This window comes from Dendrobates tinctorius, unplaced genomic scaffold, assembly GCF_039654945.1.
Source record: "Dendrobates tinctorius isolate UK_male_01 unplaced genomic scaffold, ASM3965494v1 ptg000032l, whole genome shotgun sequence".
In the NCBI taxonomy this organism is placed as follows: domain Eukaryota; kingdom Metazoa; phylum Chordata; class Amphibia; order Anura; family Dendrobatidae; genus Dendrobates; species Dendrobates tinctorius.
Window position 1 is genome coordinate 13,423,547 of NW_027361700.1, and position 23,804 is coordinate 13,447,350.

Here is a 23,804-nt window from a genome sequence, read left to right on the forward strand (position 1 = left end):
GATCTCTATTCATCCACCCCAATCCCCCCAGCCCCCTCTTTTTACCCCCCTTTGCGCCGTTTCCGTGTGCACATTTAGCAGCCGCCAAATTTTGATAAGTGACGCAATTCACTTATCAAAGTTCGTGCCGGCTGTTTTCCACTTTTCTTTTTCACCTCCCTTCCCAGCCACCCCTGTGCACACATCCAGCAGCCACTAAATTTTGATAAGTGACGCCGTTCACTTATCATACAGTGGGGAAAAAAAGTATTTAGTCAGTCAGCAATAGTGCAAGTTCCACCACTTAAAAAGATGAGAGGCGTCTGTAATTTACATCATAGGTAGACCTCAACTATGGGAGACAAACTGAGAAAAAAAAATCCAGAAAATCACATTGTCTGTTTTTTTTTTTTCATTTTATTTGCATATTATGGTGGAAAATAAGTATTTGGTCAGAAACAAAATTTCATCTCAATACTTTGTGATATATCCTTTGTTGGCAATGACAGAGGTCAAACGTTTTCTGTAAGTCTTCACAAGGTTGCCACACACTGTTGTTGGTATGTTGGCCCATTCCTCCATGCAGATCTCCTCTAGAGCAGTGATGTTTTTGGCTTTTCGCTTGGCAACACGGACTTTCAACTCCCTCCAAAGGTTTTCTATAGGGTTGAGATCTGGAGACTGGCTAGGCCACTCCAGGACCTTGAAATGCTTCTTACGAAGCCACTCCTTCGTTGCCCTGGCGGTGTGCTTTGGATCATTGTCATGTTGAAAGACCCAGCCACGTTTCATCTTCAATGCCCTTGCTGATGGAAGGAGGTTTGCACTCAAAATCTCACGATACATGGCCCCATTCATTCTTTCATGTACCCGGATCAGTCGTCCTGGCCCCTTTGCAGAGAAACAGCCCCAAAGCATGATGTTTCCACCACCATGCTTTACAGTAGGTATGGTGTTTGATGGATGCAACTCAGTATTCTTTTTCCTCCAAACACGACAAGTTGTGTTTCTACCAAACAGTTCCAGTTTGGTTTCATCAGACCATAGGACATTCTCCCAAAACTCCTCTGGATCATCCAAATGCTCTCTAGCAAACTTCAGACGGGCCCGGACATGTACAGGCTTAAGCAGTGGGACACGTCTGGCACTGCAGGATCTGAGTCCATGGTGGCGTAGTGTGTTACTTATGGTAGGCCTTGTTACATTGGTCCCAGCTCTCTGCAGTTCATTCACTAGGTCCCCCCGCGTGGTTCTGGGATTTTTGCTCACCGTTCTTGTGATCATTCTGACCCCACGGGGTGGGATTTTGCGTGGAGCACCAGATCGAGGGAGATTATCAGTGGTCTTGTATGTCTTCCATTTTCTAATTATTGCTCCCACAGTTGATTTCTTCACTCCAAGCTGGTTGGCTATTGCAGATTCAGTCTTCCCAGCCTGGTGCAGGGCTACAATTTTGTTTCTGGTGTCCTTTGACAGCTCTTTGGTCTTCACCATAGTGGAGTTTGGAGTCAGACTGTTTGAGGGTGTGCACAGGTGTCTTTTTATACTGATAACAAGTTTAAACGGGTGCCATTACTACAGGTAATGAGTGGAGGAAAGAGGAGAATCTTAAAGAAGAAGTTACAGGTCTGTGAGAGCCAGAAATCTCGATTGCTTGTTTCTGACCAAATACTTATTTTCCACCATAATATGCAAATAAAATGAAAAAAAACCAGACAATGTGATTTTCTGGATTTTTTTTTTCTCAGTTTGTCTCCCATAGTTGAGGTCTACCTATGATGTAAATTACAGACGCCTCTCATCTTTTTAAGTGGTGGAACTTGCACTATTGCTGACTGACTAAATACTTTTTTCCCTACTGTATCTAGGACCTGCTGTTTTAGACTTTTTTTCACAGGTATTTTGCTCCCCATTTCCTTTTAGATTTTTCTTACAGGATAGTGTGCACCAATCACTAGCCCCCCCCACCACCACATACACAGTTATAAATAAAGTGCACCCAAGCACCATATTTACACAAAAAAGTGTCCCGCCCATCACGTTCCTCCCAACAGCGCTATTCAATGGAGGAGGCATATTCTTCCCTTGCCTCCGACACTGATAGCGAGGATGACGATCCGACTTTTCTTTATTTTTCGGATTCTTCTTCCTCTTCCCCCTCCTCATCTTCCTCCTCGGGTCCTGTGGAACCGCCACGCAGACGCTCCAGGACAGAAGATGAGGCAGCGCCCACCATGCCCGCAGCTGATTCAGCAGACCCTGTGTGGACCTCGCCCCCCGAAAATAACGAGTCACTAATTCCTGATTTTTGTGGCAGAATCAGGAATCAAGTTTGACACCACCGGCCTCACAGAAATTGACTTTTTCATAGTCTTTTTCTCTGAGGATTTTGTTAACCACATGGTGGAGCAAACTAATTTGTACGCTCGGCAATTTTTGGAGCAAAACCCGCGTTCATCCTATACTAACTGGTCTCCTGTGGACGCAGTTGAAATGAGGCAGATTTGGGGCCTGGTCCTCCACATGGGTATCCTGACGAAGCCTGAAATTCCGCAATATTGGAGTGTTGATATTTTATACAACACTCCAGTGTTCCGAATGGTCATGGTCCGGGCGCGTTTTCAGGCCATCCTCAAGTTTCTGCATTATAACGATAATGCACAGTGTCCCGCACGAGATGACCCCAACTTTGACCGTCTGTTCAAAGTTCGGCCGGTCATCGAACACTTCCAACAAAAAGTTTGCTGAATTGTACGTGCCCTAAAGGAACATCTGCGTGGATGAGTCCTTGGTCCATTTTAAGGGCAGGCTCGGATTCCGTCAATACCTGCCCAGTAAGAGGGCCAGGTACGGAATCAAACTCTATAAGCTGTGTGAGAGTACCTCAGGGTACACCCACAGGTTTAGAGTGTACGAAGGAAAGGACACCAGGATTGAACCCCCTGAGTGTCCTCCTGACCTGGGAGTGAGTGGGAAAATTGTGTGGAATTTGGTGCACCCACTGCTAAGGTTATCACCTCTACACTGATAACTTTTATACCAGTGTCCCACTCTACAAATCCCTCTCTGCGCGAGGTACCGCAGCTTGCAGGGCCCAATGTAGCGACCACCTGCTGGTGGTCAAGTGCAAAGACAAGAGGGATGTCTTTCTCTTGACCACCATACACGGTGATGGCAGCGCCCTCAGCACTGTACGGGGTATCTCTGCACAGGTCAGCAAACCTGAATGTATGCTGGGGTACAATAAAAACATGGGGGGCGTTGATCGCTCCGATCAACTCCTCCAACCGTACAATGCTTTGAGAAAGGCCAAGGTGTGGTACAAAAAGCTGGCCGTGCACATCGTCCAATTGGCAATGCTCAACGTATTCCTGCTGTCACAATGTGCACACCACACCGATACGTCGTACCTTGAGTTCCAGGAGGTAGTGGTTAAGGCCCTGATGTTTGGCACTCTAGAAGGAGCGGGCCCCAGAACTTCCGGAACTGAAGGTGCTCGTATTGTACCAGGTCAGCATTTCCCGGGGGAGGTCCCGCAAACTGGAAAAATAAGGTAAATCGCAAAAAAGGTGCCGAGTGTGTTACAAAAACGGAATACGCAAGGACACCATTTATCAATGTGACACCTGCCTCGAAAAACCTGGCCTGTGTATGAAGGATTGCTTCAAATTGTACCACACTACCACAATGCACTACAAAATTTCTTTACCGGAAACATTAGATTAGTTGGGGCACATCTAGATAAGTTCCTTGGGGGTCTAGTTTCCAAATCAATGTAATTGTGTGTTTTTTTTTTTTTTTTTTTTTTACAGTTTAGGCACATCAGGGGCTCTGCAAATGGAAAATGACGCCCGCAGACCATTCCATCTAAGTCTGCATTTCAAAACGTCACTCCCTTCCGACCCTGACGTGTGCCTAAACAGTTTTTTCCCACATATGGGGTACCAGCGTACTCAGGACAAATTGGACAACAACTTTTGGAGTCCAATTTCTCCTGTTACCCTTGGGAAAATTTAAAATTGGGGACTAAACGATCATTTTGTGGGCACAAAATAGGATTTTTTATTTTCTACCCTGGGCAGTATAAACTATAGTGAAACACTTGGGGGTTCAAAGTTCTCACCACATATCTAGATAAGTTCCTTAGGGGGTCTAGTTTCCAAAATGGGGTCACTTGGTGGGGAGTTTTTACTGTTTAACCACATCAGGGGCTCTGCAAACGGAACATGACGCCCGCAGACCATTCCATCAAAGTCTGCATTCCAAAGCGTCACGTCTTCCCTTCTGAGCCCCGACGTGTGCCCAAACAGTTTTCTCCCACATATGGGGTACCAGCGTACTCAGGACAAATTGAAAACAACTTTTGGAGTCCAATTTCTCCTGTTACGCTTGGGAAAATTAAAAATTGGGGACTAAACGATCATTTTTGTGGGCACAAAATTGGAGTTTTTTTTTTTCACGCCTGGGCAGTATAAACTTTAGTGAAACACTTGGGGGTTCAAAGTTCTCAACACATATCTAGATAAGTTCCTTAGTGGGTCTAGTTTCCAAAATGGGGTCACTTGTGGGGGGGTTCCACTGTTTGGCAACATTGGGGGCTCGTCAAACGCAACATGGCGTCCAATCTCAAGTCCAGTCAATTTTAGGTTGAAAAAGTCAAACTGCGCTGCTTCCCTTCCGAGCCCTGCCGTGCGCCCAAACAATGATCCCCCCCCCCACATATAGGGTTATAGGGTATCAGCGTACTCAGGACAAATTGGACAACAACTTTTGGGGTCTAATTTCTCCTGTTACCCTTGGAAAAATTACAAAATTGTTGCTAACAGATCATTTTTGTGACTAAAAAGTTAAATGTTTATTTTTTTCCTTCCATGTTGCTTCTGCTCCTGTGAAGCGCTTGAATGGTTAATAATCTTCTTGAATGTAATTTTGAGTAGCTTGAGGGGTGCAGTTTTTAGAATGGTGTCACTTTTGGGTATTTTCTGCCATATAGACCCCTCAAAGTGACTTCAAATGTGAGGTGGTCCCTAAAAAAAAAAAATGGTTTTGTAAATTTTGTTGTAAAAATGAGAAATCGCTGGCCAACTTTTAACCCGTATAACTTCCTAACAAAAAAAAATTTTGTTTCCAAAATTGTGCTGATGTAAAGTAGACATGTGGGAAATGTTATTTATTAACTATTTTGTGTCACGTAACCCTCTGGTTTAAGGGCATAAAAATTCAAAGTTTGAAAATCGCAAAATTTTCGCCATATTTACGTTTTTTTCATAAATAGACGCAAGTTATAGCGAAGAAATGTTATCACTAAAGTGAAGTACAATATGTCACGAGAAAACAATGTCACAATCGCCTAGATCCGTTGAAGCGTTCCAGAGTTATTACCTCATAAAGGGACAGTGGTCAGAATTGTAAAAATTGGCCCAGGAGTTAACGTGCAAACCACCCTTGGTAGTGAAGGGGTTAATGACTTGCATATAAGGAAAAATAATTAACCCCAGACCAAAATGTTCCTCCCCCACTTGGGCTATGTTCAGATCAGAGTTTTTGAAGTGTTTTTCAACTTTAACATTGCTTTCAACCAATACAAATGTATTCACAGGGAAATGTCATTGTAACATTTAACAACCCTAGCTGGCCATGTGGTGTGTGACACATAAGCAGGCACATCTTGTTTCATTTATGAAGGAGGGACTCTTAAAGTCACAGAGCCTACTGTATTTTTACAGGGGCATCAGGCTGCATTAATCTTCTTAAAGGGCCATTATTAATGGATTTCCTAAACTGTTATTGCCTATGCAGTGAGAGGATGGGCTGCCAATAATTACGACACACTACAATACCCCTTTCACTAGACGTACAGGAGGGCTTCCTGAAAAAATGTTGCATTGAAAGCAAGGCCTTGCTTGCCCCAAAGTTACATGCACCCCAATAAGCTTTTCAAGCCACGTACTGGATGTCCACCAGAAAATACACCTCACATTCATTTTGTAATCCCAAACTATTTTCCTATGCATTGTTTGCAAGGGCTGCCGTCCTGCCAAGTTATCTGCACCCCAATATGCCTTTGAAACCGCATACTGGATGGGCACAGGAAAATCCACTTCACATTATTCATTTTGTACTCCCATTCTGTTTTCTTATGCATAGACTGCAAGGCCTGCCCTGCTACCAAGTCATATGCACCCCAATAACTCCCCCTCGGAAGAAACATGTAGGAGGGCCTATTAACAAAAAATGTCCCTTTAAAAAGGAACGTGTCTCCTAGACTTGGAATGCCCATTCACTAGGTGTGTTGGCTGTCAAACATTTTCCCCTGTGGGGTACACCTCAACCTTTTCCATAACAAATCTTTTACGCCCAGCAAAACCACCCACCCTTGTTCGGAATTCGACACTGGCTGTAGCAGCTCGGAACATGCTAGTGATCTAGTGGCGACGGATGATGAGACGTGGAGGAAGGCTTGATTTAAAACTGCCCAATTTAAAGGAGCGGGTCTCCTACACTTGGAATTCCCATACACTTAGTGTATGCGCTGGCAAACATTTCCCCTGTGGGGGTACATCTCAACCTTTGGCAGAACAAGTATTTTACGCCCAGCAAAACCACCCACCCGTGTCCGGAATTGGACCCTGGCTGTAGTAGCACGGAACACGTTAACGCTGGTGATCTAGAGGTGGCGGATGATTCGTGGAGGAAGGCCTGATTTAAAACTATGCTCAATTTAAAGGAGCGGGTCTCCTACACTTGGAATGCCCATACACTAAGCTGGCAAACATTTCCCCTTGGAGGTGTTATTTTTTTTAATTTTAAATTTTGGTGACGGCCATCATAACACCCTTGCAAAAGCATAGAGTGGCCCGAGCATGATTAAATACGTTCACCCTGGTGTTCAAGTGGTGGTGGACGGTGAGGAGGACACCAAATGGCAAAAAACACGAAGCGTATATCCATGTTTTGGTTGTGAAGAGGTGCATGTGAATACACCTCACAAAAAACACTACATTGTAGTTTATGCTTCACTGTCATTTGGTGGTGTCGCAAAGTCAGGCCCAATCCATCCCTGTCTGCATTTTCCATAGAAAGGCAAATGCGCTTATCTGTGATAATGCCACCAGCAGCACTAAAAACCCGCTAGGACAAAACGCTAGCAGCAGGGTGGGCCCGGACCTCCAAGGCATAGAGAGCCAGCTCGTGCCACGTGTCCAGCTTGGATACCCAATAATGAAAAGGGCACAGAGGAATCACGGAGGATGTTGGTATGGTCAGCAAGGTACTCCCTCAGCATCTTAGAAAAAGATTGCATTCCTTGTGAGATTACCCCGCGCCTCAGTGCATGGGCGATGGGAGGGTCTTAGAAAACTGTCCCAGAACTTTGCCAGTGTTCCCCTGCCTCTGCTGGAGTGGACTTGTGTCTGTGTTGCCTGTCCTGCTTGGTTGGCCAATGAAATGTTATCTCTGCTGCCTGCGTTTTGAGAAGAATTTTTTTAATAATTCTGCAATGATGGCCCTATGGTACTGCACCATTTTGGTACACCTGTCTGCCTCTGGAGCAAGAGATACAAAGGTATCCTTGTAGCGTGGGTCTAAAAGTGTCACTAGCCAGTAATGACTGTTACCAAATATTTTGACCATACGAGGGTCACGGGAAAGGCAGCGCAACAAAGTCAGCCATGCGTGCCAGACTGGTATCAGGCTTGCCTTCCGTGTCCTCACCAACAGGACAACTGACCAAGGTGTCCTCTTCCTCCTCCTCTTCCTCTTCTCTGTCCTCAGGCCATCCACACTGAACAGACAGTATGACAGTTGTGGTTGTAGTCCCGTCTATAGCGCATGAAAGTAGCTCCTTCTCTTCCTCCTCCTTCTCTTCCTCATTGTCAACCAATCCACGTTGGGATGACATGAAGCTGGGCTGTGTGTAATCACCCTGTATGGTTCCTTGATCCATGTCCTCGTGCTTCAACTGCAATGGTTCCTATTTCATTGTGAGCAGAGAGCTTTTCAGAATGCAGATGAGCTGTATAGTGACGCTAATTATGGTGTCATCGCCGCTCACCATCTTTGTGGACTCCTCAAAGTTTTGGAGGATGCTACATATGTCTGACATCCATGTCCACTCCTGATGTGTGGTGTCAAACCTGAAACACGACGGCCTTGTTGATATTGGTATTCAACAACTACCCGGTTCTGCTCACAAATCCTTTCCAACACATGGATTGTGGAGTTCCAGCGTGTGGGGACATCACACACCAGTCTGTGAGCCGGAATCTGCAATCGCTGCTGAAGCACAGCAAGGGTGGCTGAAGCTGTAGCTGACTTTCTAAAATGTGCACACAGGCGACATACTTTAACCAGTAGATCCAGCAGCTCTGAATAGCTTTTTAGAAAATGTTGAACAATGAGGTTCAGCACAAGGGCCAGGCATGGTACGTGTGTCAGTTCGCCTTGCCTCAGAGCCGCCACCAGGTTCCTGCCATTGTCACACAGAACCATGCCTGGCTGGAGATTCAGTGGTGTCAGCCACATATCTGCCTGCTCTTTCAGCGCTGTCAACAACTCTTAAGCATTGTGCAGTTGGTCATCTAAGCAAATTGGCTTCCGCACAGCCTGTTGCCGCTTTGCTTTGGCAGTACTGCAGTACTTCTAGCTTGTGACTGATGTGCTCCTTTCGGACATGGAGGCTGAGGAGGAGGTGCAGGAACTGTACACAGTGGGGGGGGCAACCCTGATTGATGTAGGGCACGCAATCCTTGGCGTTGGGAGGACGTGTTCCATCCCAAGGTCTGAGTGGGTCCTGGCTTCCACTATGTTAACCCAGTGTGCCGTCAGCGAGATGTAATGTCCCTGGCCACAAGCACTTGTCCACATGTCTGTGCTTAGGTGTACTTTCCCAGTTAATGCATTGTTGAGGGCACGGGTAATGTTGTGGGACACGTGCTTGTGTAATGCCGTGATGGCACAGCGGGAGAAATAGTGGTGACTGGGGACCAAATACTTTGGGACGGCCGCCACCATCAAGTTGTGGAAAGCTTCCGTCTCCACGAGCCTAAAAGGCAACATTTCGACCGCAAGCTGACGAGAAATATGAGAATTGAGTACCGTGACCTGTGGGGCGTTGGCTGCATATTTACATTTACGTTCCAATGACTGGGGTATGGACAACTGAAGGCTGCGCTGGGACAAGGACATTCTTGATGATGCTGGTATTTGACTGTGGGCAATGGCAGGTGCAGGGCAGGAGGCATATTCGCATACACCTTGGATAGGGGATTGGCTTGGACGCACAACAGTGGAAGAAGCAGTTGTCACCCGCAGACACTGTTCCTGGAGCCTGGGGTTGGGCCCACAAAGTCGGGTGCTTTGCTGCCATGTGCCTGATCATGCTGGTGGTGGTAAGGATGGTAGTTTTGCTACCCCTGCTGATGCTGCCATGACAGGTGTTGCAAATGGCCTGTTTTAGGTTATCAGCAGAGTCTTTAAAAAATAACCAGACTTGGGAAGACCTAACAGTTGGACTGGCAACTTCCATCAGGTTGGTGTTACGGGGAACGGTTGCACGCCTTCTGTCTGCAGCCACCACACTTTTTCCTGCGTGAATTAGTGCGACGCCTACCTCCCCCTGTGTGCTGATGTTCTCGCTGTGCATGTCCTCCTGCCAGGTTGGGTCTGTTACTACATCATCCACCACCTCATATTCCACTTCCCCACCCTGGGCCTCCTCCTGACTTTCCGGCAATTGTCTCATCCTCGTCCACCTCTTGTGACCGTGGCTGCTCAAAGATTTGTGACTCGCTACATTGAATATCATCTTGCCCCGCTTCAAGTGGACTGGGCGAGAGGCAAGACAGGTTGCTGGTGGTGGTGGATAAGTAACTGCAAGTATTATCCGCTATCCAACTAACAACCTTTTCACAGTGCTCGGGCTTCAATAGTGCTGTCTTACCGCGGTCCCCTAAGAATTTGGACACTAAGGTCCATCTAGAAGATGTGGGTGTTTTCTGTGGCCCAATTTCACCTTGGCCTCGGCCTGCACCATTACCATCACGTCCACTTCCCTGTCCCTTGCCACGCGCCTTGCCCATTGTAAATGGACTAAAATATTAGACACGTTCAATACAAAAGGGTGATTTTGGAGACAACTTGTATGTGATACGAGTGCTGGAAAACTTCACTTTGACCTGTCTGTACTTTAGGTTAAAATGTGTTTTGCCTTATCAGATTTAATAAGTTCTATAACAGACTGCAAATAAAATACATTGTATAGGCCTAAATTGGCCAAATTTTTGGCAAGTATAAATGAGGCCTGTAAGGGAGATACCACAACTAAAAATTTCTTGCCTGTATTTATAAATTTTTTTTGTGCTAAATACTGCTAGATACAGTGCCTTGTGAAAGTATTCGGCCCCCTGGAACTTTTCAACCTTTTCCCACATATCATGCTTCAAACATAAAGATACCAAATGTAAATTTTTGGTGAAGAATCAAGAACAAGTGGGACACAATTGTGAAGTTGAACGAAATTTATTGCTTATTTTAAATTTTTGTGGAAATTCAAAAATTGAAAAGTGGGGCGTGCGATATTATTCGGCCCCTTTAACTTAATACTTTGTTGCGCCACCTTTTGCTGCGATTACAGATGCAAGTCGCTTGGGGTATGTCTATCAGTTTTGGACATCAAGATACTGAAATTCTCTCCCATTCTTCCTTGGCAAACAGCTCGAGCTCATTGAGGTTTGATGGAGATCTTTTGTGAACAGCAGTTTTCAGCTCTTTCCACAGATTCTCGATTGTATTCAAGTTTGGCCTTTGACTTGGCCATTCTAACACCTGGATACGTTTATTTGTGAACCATTCCATTGTAGATTTTGCTTTATGTTTGGGATCATTGTCTTGTTGGAAGACAAATCTCCGTCCCAGTCTCAGGTCTTTTGCAGACTCCAACAGGTTTTCTTCAAGAATGGTCCTATATTTGGCCCCATCCATCTTCCCATTAATTTTAACCATCTTCCTTGTCCCTGCTGAAGAAAAGCAGGCCCAAACCATGATGCTGCCACCACCATGTTTGACAGTGGGGATGGTGTGTTCAGGGTGATGAGCTGTGATGCCTTTACGACAAACATATCGTTTGGCATTGTTGTCAAAAAGTTTGATTTTGATTTCACCTGACCAGAGCACCTTCTTCTACATGTTTAGTGTGTCTCCCAGGTGGCCTGTTGCAAACTTTAAACACTTTTTTTTGGATATCTTTGAGAAATGGCTTTCTTCTTGCCACTCTTCCATAAAGGCCAGATTTGTGCAGTGTACGACTGATTGTTGTCCTATGGCCAGACTGTCCCACCTCAGCTGTAGATCTCTGCAGTTCATCCAGAGTGATCATGGGCCTCTTGGCTGCATCTCTGATCAGTCTTCTCCTTGTTTGAGATGAAAGTTTAGAGGGACGGCCGGGTCTTGGTAGATTTGCAGTGGTATGATACTCCTTCCATTTCAATATGATCGCTTGCACAGTGCTCCTTGGGATGTTTAAAGTTTTGGAAATCATTTTTGTATCCAAATCCAGCTTGAAACTTCTCCACAACAGTATCACGGACCTGCCTGTTGTCTTCCTTGGTCTTCATGATGCTCTCTGTGCATCAAACAGAACCCTGAGACTATCACAGAGCAGGTGCATTTATATGGAGACTTGATTACACACAGGTGGATTATATTTATCATCATTAGTCATTTAGGACAACATTGGATCATTCAGAGATCCACAATGAACTTCTGGAGTGAGTTTGCTGCACTGAAAGTAAAGAGGCCGAATAATATTGCACGCCCCACTTTTCAGTTTTCGAATTTCCACAAAAATTTAAAATAACCTATAAATTTCGTTCAACTTCACAATTGTGTCCCACTTGTTGTTGATTCGTCACCAAAAATTTACATTTGGTATCTTAATGTTTGAAGCATGATATGTGGGAAAAGGTTGAAAAGTTCCAGGGGACTGAATACGTTTGCAAGGCACTGTATAAGTCCAGTGACACCCCAGACAAAAAAAAAAAAAGAAAATAGCCGTAAACTGGGCAAACTTTGAGCACACACAGATATGAGCTGACACACAGATACCACACCAAAAAATGTGTGGCCTGTTTTTTATAATTTTTTGGCTAAATACTGCTGAATCTAAGTCCAGTGACACCCAGGACCAAAAAATGAAATCATCCGTAAACTGGCCAAACTTTGAGCACGTACAGATATGAGCTGACATGGAAATACCACTGCGACAATTTTTTTTTTTTTTTGGAGGGGGGTAAATACTGTTGTATACAAGTCCAGTGACACCCCAGACAAAAAAAGAAAACAGCCGTAAACTGACCAAACTTTGAGCACACACAGATATGAGCTGGCACGCAGATACCACACTGAAAAATGTGTGGCCTGTGTTTTTTTTTTTTTCATTTTTTTGGCTGGCTAAGTAGTGCTGTATATAAGTACAGTGCCAGACAGCAAAAAAAAATGAATTTAGGGCTCAAAAGACCAAAATTTTTAGCAGACGGATGGATGAGGTGTGTCACAGATATACCACACTGTGAAATATGTGGCCTGTCTGTATTTTTTGGGGGGGTTCAGCAAAATAGTGTTAAGAAATTGTGTAAGACACTCAAAAGCTACTCAACCGTAACACATAAAAAATAAATGTTTCACTGCACACTCAAAAGGGATGATTGGGACCCCTTTAAAATTGCTGGATTTTCACGCTGTGCTAGGAAAAGGATCTGGCTGTATTGTGCACTATCAAAAAGCAAATGGAGGAAAAAAAAAGGGCTCTGGATTGCTTTACAATAGAAAAAGCTCTATTAGCCCTGGCCCAAAAATTTTTCAAAGCCAATTACATCTGGGGTTAGGTATATATGGCCAATATATCCCACAGGTAGCAGCAGCAGCACCAGAACACAGGACCCTCTTGATATATGCAATGATATGTATATACACACATACGGTGCCTGCAGGCCTTGCACTGATGTGTATACAGCGACGTACACTACCCTGCCTGCCTAGTTGAGTTGTTTAGGATGGTAGACCCCACACTCACTAATAAATCCCCAATTCTGACCCTATCAAGGCAGCAGCTCAATCTGGAGCTGAATTCGGCGAGCAGGGCGGCATCCGATCTCTTATACCCCTGATGATGCTGTGCGGCCAGCCAATCACTGCATGACCACAACAAAGATGGCTGCGGCATTTCATTGCCTGGCAGACCATCCCTGCATCGTGATTGGTTCTGTAAAGTCCATAAAAAAAAGCTGGGTGGAGACCAGAGTTCCCGCCGAGTAATCCCGGAAAAGCTCGGTGCTCACCGAGTACAGTGATACTCGGGTGAGTACCGAGTAGTGGCGAATACGTTCGCTCATCACTAGTGAGGAGGACTCTGGAATATATGACAATGTCCAGTGAATGGAGGAAGTACCAAGGGTACCATTGCCAGATGGATCATGGAGGTCATTAGTTTATCTTAGGCCTCTTTCACACTTCCGTTTTTGACCATCAGTCAAAATCCGCCAGGTTTTGAAAAAAAACGGATCCGCCATTTTTTTTTTTTTGCGTATCCGTTTTTTTCCCCATTGAGTTGCATTACTGGCGGATCTTGACAGATGGCTATCCGTTGGATCAGTTTTTGTGAGGATCCTCCAAATTTTTTTCGTCCGCCGGCATGCTTGGACGGACCATGTAACTTTTTTTGTTGTTGGATCCGCATTTTCCATTGCGCATGCCCGGAGAAAGGAAGTCAGGGAGAAAATTAACCCTGAAATCCTTTCTGGCGGATGAAAAAAATTCTTTCTCTCTCCTCTGCTCTCTCTCCTCTGCTCTCTCTCCTCTGCTCTCTCTCCTCTGCTCTCTCTCCTCTCTCTCCTCTCCTCTCTCTCTCTTTCCCGGCCAGCGGTTCCTTTAAAATTCTTCATTCTGAGGATCCGTCACAAAACGGATCCTGTGGCATCCGTTCACATCAGTTAGGAACAGATCCGCTCTTCCGCCTTTTTGGCGGATTTTAACTGACACAAAAAACTGAAGTGTGAAAGAGGCCTTACACTGCAAGTGGTGCTCCAGTTCCTGAAGGCATCAAAGCTCACTCCACCGCCGTGGCACCCTCTTGGGCAGAAAAAGCGAAGGTATCAATTGACCAGATCTGTAAGGCAGCTACCTGGTCCTCGTCCTCACCATCTACCTTCTTTAACCCCTTCCCGACCTGTGACACAGCGTATGCGTCATGAAAGTCGGTGCCAATGCAAATTGAGATTCTGATTTGGCTTGTATCCTAAGTCATACTACAAGACTTGTTAAAGGGTTGATTGTGACTTGTAGGATCGCTACTACCAATAGGTGGCGCTGTAGAGTAAAAGTCCTCTTTCTTTCTGAAGAGGCAATTTGCATACCCTGTGTCATGAATTCAAAGCCCCCCTGCGGGTCGGGTGACCGGGGTCAATGAAAGGTCACCTGACCCGCAGATACAGGGGGCTTTGTAATTCACCACAGGGGGCGTGGCTTCGCCCCCACGTGGCTACGATCGCTCTGATTGGCTGTTTCACTTTTAACAGCCAATCAGCGATAGTAATATTTCATCAATGAAAATTGATGAAATATTACAATCCAGCCATGGCCGATGTTGCAGTAGCATCGGACATGGCTGGAGACACCGATTCGACCCCCCCCCCCCCCACCGGCGATCTGCTGCCGCTGTCATCATCTGCCCCCCCTCCCATTCCCTCCGCTCCCTGCCAGCTTCCGATAACCCCCTCACCCCCTCTCACCCCCCCGGCACCTTCTAAGTCCCCCTGTCGCTCCCGGTGTCCGTCGGGTCCGGTTCATGGGCGCCGCCATCTTGGCGCAGTGCGCCCGCCCGAATCTGCCGGCTGCAGATTCCATTATTTCATTTTAATCACTCTCACAGTGATCAAAATGAAATGAAAAGTAAATAAACCCCCGATTATCACCCCCATAGGTAGGCATAACTAATAAAAAAAAGAAAATATTTTTATTTTTATTTTTCCATTAGGGTTAGGGTTGGAAAGAGGGTTAGGGTTGGAAAGAGGGTTAGGGTTGGAAAGAGGGTTAGGGTTGGAAAGAGGGTTAGGGTTAGGGTTGGAAAGAGGGTTAGGGTTGGAATTAGGGTTGGAATTAGGGATAGGGTTGGAATTAGGGATAGGGTTGGAATTAGGGTTGGAATTAGGGATAGGGTTGGAATTAGGGTTAGAATTAGGGTTAGGGTTGGAATTAGGGTTAGGGTTAGAATTAGGGTTAGGCTTGTGGTTAGTGTTAGGGTTAGGGGTGTGTTGGGGTTAGGGTTATGGTTAGGGTTGGGATTAGGGGTGTGTTGGGGTTAGGGTTGTAGTTAGAATTGATGGGTTTCCACTGTTTAGGCACATCAGGGGGTCTCCAAACGCGATATGGTGCAACCATTGATTCCAGCCAATTTTGCGTTCAAAAAGTCAAACGGTGCTCCCTCCCTTCCAAGCCCCGACGTGTGCCCAAACAGTGGTTTACCCCCACATATGGGGTATCAGCGTACTCAGGAAAAATTGCACAACAACTTTTGGGGACTAATTTCTCCTGTTACCCTTGGGAAAATAAAAAATTGGGGGCTAAAAAATGATTTTTGTGGAAAAAAAATGATTTTTTCATTTTCACGTCTCTGCATTATAAACTTCTGTGAAGCACTTGGGGGTTGAAAGTGCTCACAACACGTCTACATAAGTTCCTTATGGGGTCTAGTTTCCAAAATGGGGTCACTTGTGGGGGGTTTCCATAGTTAAGGTACATCAAGGGCTCTGCAAATGTAACATGATGCCCGCAGACCATTCCATCAAAGTCTGCATACCAAAACGTCACTACTTCCCTTCCGAGCCCTGACGTGTGCCCATACAGTGGTCATCCCCCACATATGGGGTATCAGCGTACTCAGGACAAACTGGACAACAACTTTTGGGGTCCAATTTATCCTGTTACCCTTGTGGAAAAAAAAAATTGCGGGCTAAAAATCATTTTTGTTGAGGGAAAAAAATGATTTTTTATTTTCACGGCTCTGCGTTATAAACTTCTGTGAAGCACTTGGGGGTTCAAGGTGCTCACCACACATCTAGGTAAGTTCCTTGGGGGGTCTAGTTTCCAAAATGGGGTCACTTGTGGGGGGGTTTCTACTGTTTAGGCACACAGGGGCTCGGCAAATATAACATGACGCCCGCAGACCATTCCATCAAAGTCAGCATTTCAAAATGTCACTACTTCCCTGCTGAGCCCCAACGTGTGCCCAAACTGGTTCCCCCCCACATATGGGGTACCAGCGTACTCAGGACAAACTGGACAACAACTTTTGGGGTCCAATTTATCCTGGTACCCTTGTGAAAATAAAAAATTGCCGACTAAAAAATTTTTTTTTAGGCAAAAAAAAGATTTTTTATTTTCACTGCTCTGCATTATAAACTTCTGTGAATCACCTGGGGGTTCAAAGTGCTCACTATGCAGCTAGATAAGTTCCTTAGGGAGTCTAGTTTCCAAAATGGGGTCAGTTGTGGGGGAGCTCCAGAGTTTAGGCACACAGGGGATCTCCAAACACGACATGGTGTCCGCTAACGATTGGAGCTAATTTTCATTTCAAAAAGTCAAATGACGCTCATTCCCTTCTGTGCCCTGCCGTGCGCCCAAACAGTGCCCCCCCCCCCCCCCACATATGGGGTACCAGCGTACTCAGGACAATCTGGACAACAACTTTTGTGGTCCAATTTCTCCTGTTACCCTTGTGAAAATAAAAAATAGCATGCTAAAAAATCATTTTTGAGGAAAAAAAATGATTTTTTATTTTCACTGCTGTACGTTGTAAACTTTTGTGAAGCACTTGGGGGTTCAAAGTGCTCACTACACATCTAGATAAGTTCCTTAAGGGGTCTAGTTTCCAAAATATTTAGGCACACAGGGGCTCTCCAAACGCGACATGGTGTCCGATAACGATTGGAGCTAATTTTCCATTCAAAAAGTCAAATGGTGCTCCTTCCCTTCCGGGCCCTGCCGTGCACCCAAACAGTGGTTTATGACCACATATGAGGTATTGGTGTGCTCAGGAGAAATTGCCCAACAAATTTTAGGATCCATTTTATCCTGTTGCCCATGTGAAAATGAAAAAACTAGGCTAAAAGATAATTTTTGTGAAAAAAAAGTACTTTTTTTTTCTTACGGATCAATTTGAGAAGCACCTGGGGGTTCAAAGTGATCAGTATGCATCTAGATAAGTTCCTTGAAGGGTCTAGTTTCCAAAATGGGGTCAGTTGTGGGGGAGCTCCAGTGTTTAGGCACACAGCGACTCTCCAAATGCGACATGGCAAGCGCTAAATGTTCCAGCATATTTTCCATTCAAAAAGTCAAATGGCGCTCCTTCCCTTCCGGCCCTGCCATGCGCCCAAACAGTGGTTTATGACCACATATGAGGTATCGGTGTACTCAGGCGAAATTGTCCAACAAATTTTAGGATCCATTTTATCCTGTTGCCCATGTGAAAATGAAAAAATTGATGCTGAAAGAAAATTTGTGTTGGAAAAATTAAAATGTCCATTTTTTTCTTCCACATTGCTTTAACTGCTGTGAAACACCTGAAGGGTTAATAATCTTCTTGAATGTGGTTTTGAGTAGCTTGAGGGGTTCAGTTTTTAGAATGGTGTCACTTTTGGGTATTTTCTGCCATATAGACCCCTCAAAGTGACTTCAAATGTGAGGTGGTCCCTAAAAAAAAAATGGTTTTGTAAATTTTGTTGTAAAAATGAGAAATCACTGGTCAACTTTTAACCCTTATAACTTCCTAACAAAAAAATATTTTGCTTCCAAAATTGTACTGATGTAAAGTAGACATGTGGGAAATGTTATTTAGTAACTATTTTGTGTCGCATTATTCTCTAGTTTAACAGAATAAAAATTCAAAATTTGAAAATTGCGAAATTTTCAAAATTTTCTCCAAATTTCTGATTTTTTCGACCTAAATTTACCACTAACATGAAGCCAAATATGTCACGAAAAACAGTTTCAGAATCGCTAGGATGCGTTGAAGTGTTCCAGAGTTATTACCTCCTAAAGGGACACTGGTCAGAATTGCAAAAAATGGCCAGGTCATTAAGGTCAAAATAGGCTGGGTCATGAAGGGGTTAAGCAATACAGACTGAATTCCTCCTCTGCTGATTTAACATTTGGTAGAAGGGTTCTACAAGTGGTCGTCCCTTCCTACGGTATTTCAATTCTCCAGAAATCTCTCAGGTGTGCTGTCATGGGTGAAGAGAAAACATCAAGATTACTTACTAGTAGCCATTTTTTCCACAACCCATGACAGCACCTGTATATCCCCCCCCCCCTTTCTCGCCTTATGGGTATGCACTATAGTTTGGGTGTTTTATAATGTGGTGTTGGTTATGTGTATAAATTAACCTGGAGGGTCCTCTCATGCTCTGTTACCGAACTGAAGCTGGGTATAAGTACCGCCCTTTTATTTCAGTAGGCTTCTTGTCCTAGCTGGGCGGATCCCCCTCTCAGGTGTGCTGTCATGAGTTCTGGAAAAAACAGCTACGGGTAAGTAACCTTGGTGTTTTTTTTGTTTGTTATAAATAATAATCCACCATATAGTTTCAGAAATATGGGACTTTTTATTTAGTGTGCCTAATATGCTAATTTTCTTCTTCACAGGATTTTCTAGCGGTGTACTTTTAGGCAGCAGTTTGAGCCGAGTGTTATCCTACTGGGATTCGATTCTCTTGCATGAGAGAATCGCATCACAGATAACAGGTGCAGAGAAATTAATTTCTCCTTCTTCTCCATTGTCTCTGTCCCCGGATGTCAGACTACACTTGGATGACATCTGAGTGGAGTTAGATGTTTTGCATGCACCTATAGACTTGTGTGGGTACACGAGATCTGTTTATTGGATGCAGTTGCAGCATGCTGTGAATGCTTTCTCATGCCCAAATGACATAAGAAAATAATTGCAGATCTGTACTGCTCCATAGTACAACATTGGGCCGATTACTATCCGATAAAACTTTGGCTAGTACTCGGCTATGTTATGCTCTTGTATGAGTATTTCCTATTGGAAAGGACTATAAGAGTATGTGCACGTGATTTTTTTTTTTTTTAGGTGAATTCCTCCTTTCAATGCAATAAATGTTAAAAAGAATGAATGTAGGCATAGTAATGTCAAAACAGCTTGCTGTGTATATGTTCAATTTTTAACTACTGACCATTCTTCTGACGGCTTCTGCTTGGAAGCCAAAGCAGTTTACATATTATTTAAAAAATAAAAAATGCAGCAAAGATGCCAAAGAAGATGCTTAAGAAAAATTACCATCAGCGGTTTTCTTAAGCGTCATCTTCTTCAAAAACTGTACAGGTATGCCAGGCTCTAAAAGATCTTGTGAGCACTTAGCATTGCGGGCTTGTTCACCTGACTGTAATTTTGGTCCCAGTGCTGTCTGTATAAAAAAAAAAACAGACTGGACTCCGTCCAGCGGCGTTCAATGGGGCAGTGCAGATAAGCGATTTTTTTTCTTTTTTTCCTAGTGACTGAATCTGTGTGTAAAAGAAATAAATAGCAGCATGTACTAGTTTCTTTTGTAAATCGGATGAGACTCACCCCCTCAAGTCTGTGGTTGCGTAAAAATAATTTGATGCATTATGGAGCCACAGTATAGCATACGACTTTTATAGATACATTGCAGTTCTGTTACATAGGAAATCGTAAATGATTAATTGCTGCTGTGAAAAAACGGATTGCATATGGACTGCACACAAATGACAAATGAGAAAAAAAAAATCCCACTTTTCTGGATAAATCTGTGAACAATTTTTTTGAAAGGTAGCATATTGAAAAAACTGCTTTTTAATTTGCAGAAAACTGCATCATCATCAATAAATAATATGTATAGACAACTGAGTCACTGAATGACTGGAAAATGTTTTTGAATTTCAGATGCAGAAGCTTTTCTATCCACCTGTCTTCAGTATGAAAGTGTGAGCAGCAAAGCAAAAGAACTTGGAGAAGATATACTCCAGGATTTCAGGATTATTCGAAATAGGTACTATTGCGTACAGCAACTATATCTTTTAAATGGTTTGTCCATCCCTGAGTACATTTTCGGCAAACTGTGCTGAATGCTGAATTCAATCAGTATGTAATGTACACACTATTAGGCTTCTGCTCCGCTTGCTGGTTCCAGCTGTTATGACGCAACTGCAAGAATATGATTTTCAATTTTATGGTCACGTGCGAATACAGTCTCAATAAAAAAAACATTTGCGCAAACAGCCGAAACTATTTGGCACATGAGCAGAAGTATGCATTTTGCATACATGCAGTTCCGTGATGACCTCTGGAACCAGCAATCCTAATGATGTGTAAATTGTACACATTGAGGATTCTTAACCTCTTGGATGGTGGCTTTGATGTACATTTTGATTGTACATTTTATAAAGCTGCTTATTATGTCAGCCCAATCACACATCTGATCCTCCATCATGATTCCCACCAGAATAGTTTGTAAATGCAGAACGGAAACTACTGACAAAACTGGTTCCATCATTTCATGTATCTTGTAGCATAATTTTTGGTGCTGGCCTGAAAACGTTGCATGCAGCTTTTTTGTGACTGTTGTGCACAAGAACGACATTCATAAATCATGATCCTAGCATTGACTGTATTGTCCTGGACCATCTTTGTATCTACTGTTTCGAACTTAACAGCCTCATGGACATATATGAGGTTTTTGAGATAGATGGTTTGTGCATCCCTACATCTACACATGATCTGTGGCTACTTTTCCAAAATGTTTGGAACAGCCTCTCTGCCAAGATCCTTTTAACCCTTTAGTGATGGAGCCAATTTGCAGCTTAATGACCAAGCCAATTTTTACAGTTCTGACCACTGTTACTTTATGAATTTATAACTCTGGAAAGCTTTAACGGATCCCGCTGATTCTGAGAATGTTTGTTTTATCGTGACATATTTTACTTCATGTTAGTGGTAAAATTTCTTCAATATGACTTGCGTTTATTTATGAAAAAATGGAAATATGGCTAAAATTTTTAAAATTTAGCAATTTTCAAACGTTTAAGTTTTATGCCCTTAAATTAGATAGACATGTCACACTAAATACTTAATAAATAACGTTTCCCACATGTCTACTTTACATAAGCACAATTTTGGAAACAAAAATTTTTTTGATAGGAGCTTATAAGGGTTAAAAGTTGACCAGCTATATTTACAAAATCATTTTTTAGGGACCACATCACATTTGAAATCTCTTTAACCCCTTAACCCCCAAGGGTGGTTTGCACGTTCATGACCAGGCCAATTTTTACAATTCTGACCACTGTCCCTTTATGAAGTAATAACTCTTCCATGGGTCCTGGTGATTCTGACATTGTTTTCTCGTGACATATTGTACATCATGTTAGTGGTAAAATTTAATTCAAATAACTTGCGTTTATTTGTGAAAAAAACGGAAGTTTGGCGAAATTTTTGAAAATTTCGCAATTTTCCAACTTTGAATTTTTATGCCCTTAAATCACAGAGATATGGCACACAAAAAACTTAATAAGTAACATTTCCCACATGTTTACTTTACATCAGCACAATTTTGGAGCCCAAATTTTTTTTTGTTAGGAAGTTATAAGGGTTAAAATTTGACCAGCGATTTCTCATTTTTTCAACACCATTTTATTTTTACGGACCACATCACATTTGAAGCCACTTTGAGGGGTCTATATGATAGAAAATACCCAAAATTGACACCATTCTAAAAACTGCACCCCTTAAGGTGCTCAAGACCACATTCAAGAAGTTTATTAACCCTTCAGGTGCTTCACAGGAATTTTTTGAATATTTAAAAAGAAATGAACATTTAACTCTTTTCACAAAATAATACTTCAGGTTCAATTTTTTTCATTTTACCATGGGTAACAGGAGAAATTGGACTGCAAAAGTTATTGTGCAATTTGTCCTGAGTACGCTGATACCTGATATGTGGGGGGGAACCACTGTTTCAGCGCATGGCAGAGCTCAGAAGGGAAGGAGCGCCATTTGACTTTTTCAATGCAAAATTGGCTGGAATTCAGATCGGACGCCATGTCACGTTTGGAGAGCCCCTGATGTACCTAAACAGTGGAAACCCCCCACAAATGACCCCATTTTGTAAACTAGACCCCCCAAGGAAGTTAACTAGATGTGTGATGAGCACTTTAAACCCCCCAGTGCTTCTCAGAAGTTTATAATGCCTGGGCGTGAAAATAAAAAAAATCGTATTTTTTCCACAAACATGATCTTTTAGTCCCCAATTTTTGTATTTTCCCAAGAGTACCAGGAGAAATTGGACCCGAAAAGTTGTTGTCCAATTTGTCCTGAGTACGCTGATACCCCATATGTGGGAGAAAACGACTGTTTGGGCACACGTCGGGGCTCGGAAGGGAAGTAGTTTGGAATGCAGACTTTGATGGAATGGTCTGCGGGTGTCATGTGCAAAATTGGCTGGAATTCAGATCGGACGCCATGTCACGTTTGGAGAGCCTCTGATGTGCCTAAACTATTGAAACTCCCCACAAGTGACCCCATTTTGGAAACTAGACCCCCCACGGAACTTATCTAGATGTGTGGTAAGCACTTTGAACCCCCAAGGGCTTCACAGAAGTTTATAACGCCTGGGCGTGAAAATAAAAAAATCATAATTTTTTCCACAAAAATGATATTTTTGCTCCCAATTTTTTAATTTCCTAAGGGTAACAGGAGAAATTGGACCCCAAAAGTTGTTTTGCAATTTGTCTTGAGTAGGCTGATACCCCATATGTGGAGGTAAAACACTGTTTGGGCGTGTGTCAGAGCTTGGAAGGGAAGGAGCACCATTTGACTTTTTCAAATCAAAATTGGCTGGAATTGAGATCAGACGCCATGTTGCATTTGGAGAGCACCTGATGTGCCCAAACAGTGGAAACCCCCCAATTCTAACTCCAACCCTAATCCCAACACACCCCTAATCTCAGCCCTAACTCTAGCCCTAGCCCTAACCCTAATGGGGAAAATGGAAATAAATAAATTTTTTTTAATTTTATTATTTTTCCCTAACTAAGGGGGTGATAACGGGGGGGTTTGATATACTATTTATGGCGGTTTTTATGTTTGGCAGCTGTCACACGCTAAAAGATGCTTTTTATTTAAAAATAGTTTATGCATCACCACCATATTGAGAGCTATAATTTTTCCGTATTTTGATCCACTGAGTCATGTGAGGTCTTATTTTTTGTGGGACGAATTGACGATTTTATTGATACCATTTTCGGGCATGTGACATTTTTTGATCGCTTTTTATTCTGATTTTTGGGACGCAGAATGAACAAAAACCATTGTTTCATGAATTTCTTTTGGGGGGTGCGTTTACACCATTTCGCGTGCGGTAAAATTAATAAGGCACTTTTATTCTTCGGGTCAGTACGGTTACAGCAATACCTCATTTATGTCTTTTTTTATGTTTTGGCGCTTTTATGCAATGAAAACAATTTTATATAAAATAATAATTTTTGCATCGCTTTATTCTGCGAGCTATAATTTTTTCATTTTTTCGCTGATGCTGTATGGTGGCTCGCTTTTTGCGGGACAAGATGTTTTCAGCGGTACCATGGATATTTATATACATCTTTTTGATCGCACGTTATTGCACTTTTTGTTCGGCGGTATGATAATAAATCATTATTTTTTGCTTCGTTTTTTATTTTTAGTTTTTAAGGGGTTCTCTAAAGGGGTTAAGTAATGGGACAGTTTTATAGGGCGGGTCGTTACG

At 43.3% G+C, this 23,804-nt stretch overlaps 1 protein-coding gene across 4 annotated transcripts in view; it reads left to right on the plus strand.

Annotated features, from left to right (window-relative positions):
• SKAP1 (src kinase associated phosphoprotein 1) overlaps positions 1-23,804 on the plus strand; it is an 889,984-nt gene that overhangs the window by 16,533 nt on the left and 849,647 nt on the right. For all 4 annotated transcript variants that reach the window (XM_073572419.1, XM_073572420.1, XM_073572421.1 and 1 more), the window contains exon 2: positions 19,949-20,054. In XM_073572419.1, the coding sequence (XP_073428520.1) occupies positions 19,949-20,054 (106 nt within the window). The remainder of the gene's footprint in view (positions 1-19,948; positions 20,055-23,804) is intronic.